General features: G+C 38.7%; 2 protein-coding genes across 3 annotated transcripts in view; one reads left to right on the top strand and one right to left on the bottom strand.

The window, feature by feature from the left end:
- Positions 1-1,553, bottom strand: part of capzb (capping actin protein of muscle Z-line subunit beta) — a 13,112-nt gene extending 11,559 nt beyond the window's left edge. The window contains exon 1 of one of the 2 annotated variants that reach the window (XM_034139618.1): positions 1,337-1,553. In XM_034139618.1, coding sequence (XP_033995509.1) covers positions 1,337-1,339 — 3 coding nt within the window. In that variant the 5' untranslated portion in view covers positions 1,340-1,553. The remainder of the gene's footprint in view (positions 1-1,336) is intronic. The other variant, XM_034139617.1, reaches the window with a different exon arrangement.
- Positions 1,554-3,190: 1,637 nt separating this feature from the next.
- LOC117490018 (MICOS complex subunit Mic10-like) lies at positions 3,191-8,059 on the top strand. The gene is made up of 4 exons (XM_034139637.1): positions 3,191-3,315; positions 7,562-7,609; positions 7,693-7,802; positions 7,889-8,059. Exons 1-4 carry the CDS (start codon positions 3,255-3,257, stop codon positions 7,895-7,897), a joined length of 228 nt encoding a protein of 75 aa, XP_033995528.1. The 5' UTR covers positions 3,191-3,254; the 3' UTR covers positions 7,898-8,059.
- The last annotated feature ends 1,754 nt before the right edge of the window (positions 8,060-9,813 follow it).

Here is a 9,813-nt window from a genome sequence, read left to right as displayed (position 1 = left end):
TCAGAATAATTGTGTTTAAATCTAATTCCCAAATAGCACCATAGCAATAGATGTTTGCTTTACCCTTTTAATTCTCTTTCCTTTAAGAGGTCGAAAAACCCTCTGCCTTGGCTTACTTATGAAGTAACATAAACCTAACAGTATACTTTTACTGCTGAGGGCTGGACAAAGGACCATGACATGTTATAAAGTAGAGAACCCTCTTTCCATAAACATTTCCCCTTATGGGTGACCCTGAACATCACAGAAGTTTCTAAGCAATGTCTCCCGTGCCATTTCCTCTCCTCCGAGTTGCTTTTTGCCTGTCTACACATCTTTCTCAGCTGATGAATCAGTCTGCACCATCAGACACCTGCACTCCTTGACACAGTGTTTACCAGTGCTCCTGTCTCCGTGTAAACACTAGCTCAGACCAACAACCCCCGGGGTCAGGGCTCAGCCAGCAGGATGGATGAGGTGAGGCCAGGAGAGTGGGCGACTGTGGAGAGAAAGCAGCTGCTCCTCCCAACTCAAGCACAAGACAATCTAGGTCACCAAATGAAAGTACTACCAAACAGTTTAAACAGTGGGAAGCTTGGGAAAAGCAAGTGTTGCTTCATTATGCTACAATAGTCAACATTAACTTAAACATTAACTTAAATGCATGATCAATTAAAGTGATGCTACAAGCATATGAGATTGAGGAATGAGACAAATGTTCAAAAACAAGCAAGGTGTAAACAATGATTGCAGGTATGATATGTAGGGTTGTCAGAGTTGAGCATTTCCCAGATAAGTATTGGTCAAGTCTAGATCAAACTCACAAGGCAGAAAGCACTTAAGAGAGTAGGCTGACAGCTAGTCTAGGAATAGGAGGAGCAAGCAGTCTATTTTAGCTACAGGCAACCCGGCGCTTGACTATATTAGCCTGTATGTGCGTGTGTTGTGCGCGCCTGGAGGATCGTGTGTGTGTGCGTGTGTATGTGTGTGTGCACACGATATTAGGACTCTTCTTCACTGATACAACTCACGAACTTGTGTCAAATCCAAAACATCCTGTGCTAACTTTATGCCTACGGGGCACCTAGCTTGGCTAACGGCTAGCTACTAGCTAACTATCAGTAAGAAACAACTGCTAGCTTAGCTACGAAGCTAATGCATCCGTATCCATTACGCAGAAGTTTTGCCAACAGTGCAAGAAAGATATGCATCGGTGATTTATACACTTGAACCCCCTGGTGCCTCTGCTCTCAGGTTACCCACCCAGCAGCTCCAGCTAGCGTTAGCTTAGCCGTTGACGCTTCTTTAAGCAGGCAGCGCCACCAAACCCTCTTCTCCCGTCTCTCTCGGCCCTTACCATGTCTGCGGCCGTCTCAGCGGGGCAGGGAGGAAGATTTCACCGATGTCTCTACACCTTAGTTTTGCAGTGGGCTTATCAAATCTCTTCGCTCGTCTGCTGTTGTTTTGTGTGTTTTTTTAGTCCCCCGCGGAAGATGTTTTGTTCGCCTCTCCCTCACTGAACCCAGCCCTGTCATCGAAATTCACTTCCTCAACCGGGCTACAGGAAGGAGGCTGCAGCCAGAAAACAGGCCCGGTTGCATGTCCGGGTCACTCCGGGCTTTCTCTGCAGCAGCCAATAGCGAAGGAGCAAGAAAGGCATTGCCAAGTATGGAAAGAGAGGAGTGGTGCAGAAAATATGCACTCAGAGTGAGGGCAGTAGGCAGACATGTACACTGTGTGAAGGAATAGAAACTACGGATCACTCTTTTTCTCTTCTGTTTTGTAGCAATACTTTCTGATGTGATATGTATATTATCAAGAATCAAAAATATGTTTAACCCAATTTACCATAAATCATATTACATTTGGATCTTCTGTTAAGGGTAAGAACACAGAATATCCGTGAATTACTTTAATACATTATTTAATATTAAACATTATTGGAGTTATTTTTTAGGTTATAAATCCATAAAATATTGCAAGGCTTTTGTTTTCTCCGCAAGAGCCTTGCCATATAAGCTTATCGTTCTACATTTTGTCTTCAATATGAAATGATGGAGTTAGAAAAAAAGGTCCTTCACCAAAGAAAACATTGAGACCCTTTTGTTTCTTAATATGTGTGAAAGGTCATAATTTCTTTTAATATTGACTATTCTCCACCCTTATTTCTGTCCACACCCTTTTTACAAGCATATCTTCTGACATACTGTATGTCTTGTATGTTTTGGTGGAAAGATAAGTTATCCCCATTTCCAGTAGTCAGGGTTCATGTTTTTCACTGTGTCTATGTCAGCCATATGTCTTGGGGTTAACTATTGTGAGGTGTGTCATAAAGAACAGGCATTCGGGACCCGGTCCTATTTATTTTTCAATAATATTTCTTATTTGTTTAGAAAATTCTCCATATCAAAGCTTTTATGACATAAACCACATTTTCTTTCCACCCTGAAGCTGCTCTGCATCCTGGATTGTTTGTAAATGGGAAACCTGCCTGTAAACCCTTTAGACATCTGTATATTATTGACTTTGAGTGGAAAGGATGTCCGCCTACATTTCATGAGAGAAGAAATCCAGCAACAATCTCAAAATGATTTGTTATCAAAGGTTTTTGAAGAACAAGTCATGTTTTTGATTAGAGAAGGTGTGGCTCAAATTATTTTCTCAAAATATGCCACATCTAGATTATCTTCCAGTAAAAACATAAGGAAATGGGCGCTAATGGAGAGGTATGTATTTTTTTACATAATGTTATTGTTGCGTATAACTTTGAATTGGAACATAGTAGTTATAGTTTTCAGATCAGTATCTGATGTTCAATATTACGAATAAATGTTGTGATATGAAGAACTTTTACCAAAAACACTAGGATGTTGAACAACCTGGGAAACCAGAAAGTTAGCAATTTCATTTTCAAGAGCTTATTTAAGGAATAAATACTTTTCAAAATGATGTCAAATTAAAACAATAAATAATGTAACAATAATCTAATAGGTTAATATAGCCTATGTAATTTATATATACATTAAAAACAGGAAGGTTTAGACTCATCGAGTAGGGCCTTACCTCACATACCCTATTATATGGTCAAATGTTATTTAAGAAGCTGAGTAAAATTAACGGTTAAAGAACACAAAAAATACTGATGTGTTTTGTAGTTTGACAGTGCATAAATACTTCATTGAGGCTGTGGTGGTGGTAGTGGTAGTGGGGTGTGTTCACGTGATTTTCATTTCTCTCGCGATATTTTACGGAGCTTCCTCCTTACAGCTGAAAACATGGCTGACGTACATGGACGGAAATGGGACCGCTGTCTTGCTGATACAGCCGTGAAAACAGGTACATATGTCATCATATCTGTTACGTTAAAATTAACGCAGTCATTAGGTATTCTGCAGCTTATTACAGACGGTAAATAAGTCGTGCTGCACTTCAGCCGAGGTCCTTTTCCCGCGACATCTGTCTCACCATGCAGGGACAGATTACTGAGGTCAAATGTAAACCTGTCTGCTAAATGGACATTATTACACTGATCAGTTATGTTATTTCAGGGGGAAATGTATATGATCAAAGGAGACATCCTTAAGGTACAAGCTAGAGTCTGTGTTTCGACTAACAGACTGTACAGATGTGAACAAAGTCATCGGTAGACAGAGTAAAGGTTAATTCTGCATACATCATCCTGATACTTATGTCCTGATTCCCAGGGTGTCTCCTTTCATCCTTTAATCAATATTTTACCGTAAGGAGCATTACGGTAAAATATTGATACAGTAACAAAGGCACCTGTTATGTGCAGGTGGACTGAGGTGCTGAGGCTGAAGTCAAATCAAATGCACACTATAAAATGGCGAAATCTGATAAATCAGTGCACATTTAAATGTTTTGGATTGTAGGCCATATACGGACAAATATAAGGGCCACACAATAGTTAAAGCTTAGTGTTCCATCAGTTACACTGCAAAATAAACTGGGGCAAAAATCAAGTCGTATTCAAAATAATAGATGATTGGTTTCCTCTATTGTCTCTGGTCTTCTCTCAACCAGTCATCTCTGATTAAACATCCTCATAGGGTCTTAATGCAGAGCTCATATGGTTATTTTGAAAAGCATTTATCCAGCACTCAAATACTTAGACTGGCAAACAATCTGTCCCAAAATAAACGTAATGACGTCAACTTATGAACAATGAAAAAATGTTCTCGCTGTGAGTAAAAACATCTGCACTTTGGATTTTCTTTGAGCTCACCGTGGAGCAAACTGCCAGCTGTGCCAAGGTGTCTCTGGTAGCCAGAGAAACTGTGCAGCATATGTTGTTCTCAGGGGTTTGTTTTAAAGTTTTTTTTAAGTCCTAACTTTCTTTCATTGTTCAGGAAGATTTTTGTTAGCATGTATGTGTTGCAGTGTTTTGAGTGTGTTGATAGCATTTTAATAAATTATAAATTGGTAATTTTGAGACATCTAACTACAAAACACGAATCGCTGCCCTTGTGGCCTTCACACTTGGTGGGTGTATTGCCAGGGGGTACCAAGAAATGCCTTGTCAAATTTAGTGACTTTTGGACATGCAACACATTCAATAATAATAAATGGGAACAAAAGTTAACTGAGCTCTGTGCAGCAGCGTGTGGCGGGGCATCAAGGCCCTGCAGAGTCAAACATGCCGTCTGCAGCAGATGGGCCCTCATGGACAGGATGCTGAATATATTATTCATACAACATAACTCTAACCTGAACTCCCACAGTAACTCTGCCACTCAGCCATTGCAAAATAGTTGTTTTTATATTGTGAACTCTAAATAGTTTTTTTAAAACTATTTTTGTGTCATATTGTCTTGCAGAGCAGAATAATGACTATAAAAGTTTGTTAAATTTGCTTTACTAACTTATACCACTAATAACGCCAAGGCAGAGCACTAAAACGATTCTTGATAGTTGAATTAATAATGTGTTAAATGTGATCTGCAATATAACCAGAAACATTTCTCTGTGAGGTACATTTAGTAGTACAATGGTATCCACTGAAGTAGAAGGGCACAGTTAGTAGTATCCTGTTGAATTGTGGGCTTGGGAAACTTTTACTAGGTAATTTAGTGGTACAAGTTACAGTAACATAATTCAATATTTTGTCATATAAATTATATTACAAATTTAAATCGATCTAGCTGTTTATGGGCCTTTTTAGTTTGGGGCCAAGGCAGTTGCCTATTTTTTTTAATTTCTGATAAACGCTTCTTTTACCGTGAGTTTATTTCACCGTTGTTTCCAATCGTGAGTAGCCACGACCTTTGGGGTGGGACGTAACTATGTTATGGCAAATGTTTTTCTTAGTGTCAAGTGTAAAGAGGTTTTTGTAAACCGTTGATTAAAAAAACTGCAAGCAGCAATACCACCGGCCAAGCTATCGGCCGGTTCCTGACAAGCATGTTTCCCACAGTATCAGGCACTAGTACCATAAACAAGACCATGACATTAGATAAAAGGTGGGTTTCCTCTGGTGCCTCTTCACTACATTTTATATTTAGTGCCACAGCTTTAGATTATGTGGTAAAGCTTTTGGATATCCTATAAAGGGATTGCACTGTACAGGAAATGAAAAGAGCCAAATAAATAAACACTGGCCAGTGATAGAAGTGAAGAGAGAAGTCAAATCCAACTTCTTTTTGTGAAGAGTGAATTGCATTTGCATTAAGGGAGTGGGACAATCAGAAACATCCTCTTCATAACAGGAAACAACTCTGTTTATTTGAAACATGCCATCTAATTTGAGGAACTAGTAAACAGTATTTTAGTGAGACAGGCGAGTAATAATATTCACTGCATGTGTGCTGCTAACACGCTCCAAATGACAATGCTAACACTGATTTTTAAAATGTAGTATTTTTAACCATGTTTACTTACTTAGGATAGCATTTAGCATGCTAGTATTTGCCAATTAGCATAAACGACAAAGCTGAGGCTGACAAGAATGTCTTTTTAATTACAAAAGTATTTCAAAGATAAGTAAATAAATACATGTTGACCTGAAGATGGCACTAAATTAAAACAATTATGTGGCAATTCATATTTTAGATTATGAGCTTTACTGACAAAAAAGTGGTGGAACAAAACGTACTTCAACCAATTCCTTTGGAAACTGGAAATAAAATAGTCATAAGAAAGAAGGACTGTACAATTAAAATACATAAGTTATATTACTTTACATTTGCAGTATGACAGTCACTTAGTCATATTTCTCAATCAAGCTGTGCAAATATGGTCCCCTCCAGTACAAAGAAACATACCTAATCCTAACCCTACATTTGAAAATTGCAATGTCTGTTATACCATACATGCGGCAAACTGTTTTCACCCTTTGAGGCTGAAAGTTGGTCAAATGTTTTGTGAGATTGTGTGTGTGGATGCATGCATGCAAGTGGTCACAGCTATTGTGAATTAAGGCTAATTTAAAGTTAAAATATTTCACTAAGTCAAAATGATTGAAAATAAATGTCTTTAGTGATCCCGTTCCGTTTAAGTACTTGGAAAAACGACTTTAGATAATGAACAAAGGAAAAACAATACCACAGTTTCTGGGAGTACGTTCAGTTTTTTGGGTTATACAGTTCATTCTATTTCACATCCATAATCTATCCAACTTGAAGACATCCAGACAAATAGAATAGAGGCCAAAAGGAGATGTTTATCAGCCCTCATATTTTGCCAATGCTTTAACTGTATTACTGTCAGTGGAACATCATGGGACTTCAAAACTGCTCTGGCTCAAGAGTAAAGAAACACTGAGGCTTCAACAGACGGAGAACCTTAAATCTAACTGAATCTCTGCTTGAAATGGACGCAGAGGAAAATGATTTATTGTAGATCTGCAAAGATAGTGAGGGTGTGCGGGGTCTTTTGTGGTCTTGTTTTACATTTGTAAGTTGTGTAATAGAGAACAGTCTGAGGTTTCTGGTTCGGTCATGCTGCATAGCTCTCTGAATCCAATTAAGAGTCGGAGGGGCCCAAATGGATGTTTTTTTATGTGTTTTCTGTGCTGGCCGGCCTGCTGTTGGGTGTGGTGTGTCCTGCAGTGAGGTGAAGTTAAACGCACAAACACATTCCTCCTCAAGATCCCACTCCGGTCTCAGCACTTAAAACAACTCCTGTGCCACTGACTTACCTTCCGCTTGACCATACTGGCTCAAGACATTGCTTACCTGCACATGTTTGCACTCTTTGACCTACATTTGTTTTGTACTTCAGCCTCATGGACACTGTCGTTCCTCATTTTAGCTGATTTCCCCCTCCCTTTCACCCCTTTTAATATTTTCTTTCTTTCTTGGAAGGTTGTGCTCTTTCTGCTTTTTCTCTCCTTCTCTTTTCCTAATGAGCAATGTCTTGCTAACTTGTGCTATTTACCAACTCTTGCATCAAACATAATAGCGGCACCCCACTGACCTCATTACAACAGATTTAAATCTGTGCCAGACAGTTTTTATGTTGGATCAGACATGATCACATTACCTCAGTGCTCAAGTCAAATATTTTTTTGGAAGTGTATTTTAATCACAGCACTCTTACTTTGTTATTCTCTCACTTTTTGCAGTTACTGGCCTTGGTCTTGGCGTTTTGTTCTCTGTCGTTCTCTTCAAACGTAAGTGCTCCTTTTTAAGATAGACTTTTAAATGCATGTTTTTTTTATTTTAAACATAATTTATGGTTGAGTTTCTCCCTCAGGTCGCACATGGCCTGTTTCACTTGGTTCAGGTTTGGGACTGGGCATGGGATACGCCAACTGCCAGCATGACTTAAGGTCACCATACCTGGTTCATGGCAGCATGGTTAAGGTAAGCAGAGTGTATGAAATGTATTATTTACTAAAGGTTTGTGCACTGATCATACTTTTTAACAATATTTGTTTGCTTATTTACAGGACCAATAATGAAGGACTACAGATGATTAGGATTTGCCACGAAGATGCTTGTCTGTTCTTGTTGTTGTTTTGCTGCTCATTTCTGTCCTAGCACTAATGATCAATGATGCGAACATTGTGTGTATCAAGTGGCAGTCAGTGTATATTTAATAAAGCTATTCTGGAAATCTGTCTTTGTTTCTCTCTCTTTCTCTGTGTTTTTCTGAGGGGAACAAAATGTGGTTTGGGGTGGGATGCAATTTTGTGTGTTAATGAGCTGGGAGACTTGAACTCCTGCTGTTTTGGAATGAGTGCCAGGTTCAGCATCTGCAGCCCTTTTGGAGAGTGGGAGGATGAAAAGTTGCACAGAAAGAAGAACATACAGTTTGTGGGAGACTAATGCATAGAAAGAAAGGTAGGCCTATGTTAGTTCATATGGATTTCGCATTTATAGATTTATGTTTCTTTTGATACCATAATGGGTTGATTCCTAAGTAACAAAGTCCAAGTTTAACTCAAGCTAGATTAAGCATTTGCGCAGTATGCAATAATTTTGCAGTCCTGTTTTAAGTTGTGTGAATTGGACAAGTGTGTTTGCTGTGACTGTTTTCTTCACAGGGAGTCAGAAAAGCACACGTCTCCATATCAAGAAGAATCTCTGACGTCTTGTGTAATCGTTGGCCGTCAGTCTGTTTGGAGAGATTGTTTTGAGTGTGATTGATCACTTATGTGTAGTTGCGTGGGCTTGCTATGAGAGAAGAGGGATTGTTTGTGTGAGCGTGTGCAGGCGCACACGTTTATCCAGCCCCCTGGTGAAGCAGAATCCGTGGAATGCAGAGGAATGCCTTTTCTGGACTGGAGCTCGGTCTTATTACTAACAGGTGAGTTCTGCACTTTGCACTCTGAACATAACACATGGTTTACACTTCACATCAAAGAAAACATTGACACATGCGTGCATTCACTATCACACACACTCACATTTTCCCTCTCCATCACAATAACAGCCTTCTCAGCAATGTAAGCACATAATGAGCAAAGCCAGAAATTAAGCCATGTCACTCGTCCCCTGTCCATTAAAATATTTGTTTGCAAGTGGAGCGTGAGACAGCTAGGGGTGCTTATGGACACAAGCCAGGCTGAACACCTGTAGGCAGGTAGGATGAAGTGCAGGAATGGGGTGTGTGTGTGAGGGGGACCAGTGACACCGCTGAGATGTAACAAGGCAGTCGAAACCCATAGGCCATACTTGTCTGTGCCTGTCTGAAATGTCTCCTTGGTGAATCATAATTACAAGTCTAATAATGCTAATAAAATGTTTTCATTTAATAACTCAAAACGGTTCAGTCAGTGTTGGTGAAGGTCTGGCATGAAATATAAGACCAGACATGCCTTGTGTGCTGCTGCATGACTCAAGCTTTGAGCTACTGATGCTCACGTATTCAGATCTTTGTGTTAAAACATAGACCACACTGTAAAAAAACACCAAAAGTATGTAAGCCAAAAGTATTTGTATGTAATGCACAACAAAGGTCCCTGTGATTGCTTTTATTGTCTACTTAAAAAAAATAATATATATATATATATAATTTTTATATATATATATATATATATATATATATATATATATATATATATATATATATATATATATATATATATATATATATATATATATATATATATATATATATAGGCTAAAGTAAAGACAAATCTTTCGGCCAACTAATTCTTAAAAATATAATGTTTGGACTTCTTTAATGTCCCTCTGTTGTTGATAGTTGTCATTGGTATGTTCTTTTTTCCTCTTCTTTTTACTTTACGTATGTCGTTGTAATCAGTTTATTTTGTATTAATTTTTTTCGTGCTGAAAACACTGCTACTGACAGTTATTTGGAGCCAGAGAAGACACTTACATTTTGCCCAAAGATCTGAATTGTGTATCA

The sequence above is a fragment of the Trematomus bernacchii genome, unplaced genomic scaffold (assembly GCF_902827165.1).
Source record: "Trematomus bernacchii unplaced genomic scaffold, fTreBer1.1, whole genome shotgun sequence".
NCBI lineage: Eukaryota > Metazoa > Chordata > Actinopteri > Perciformes > Nototheniidae > Trematomus > Trematomus bernacchii.
Note: the sequence above shows the minus strand (reverse complement) of the source record. Positions and strands in the feature narration are given on the sequence as shown.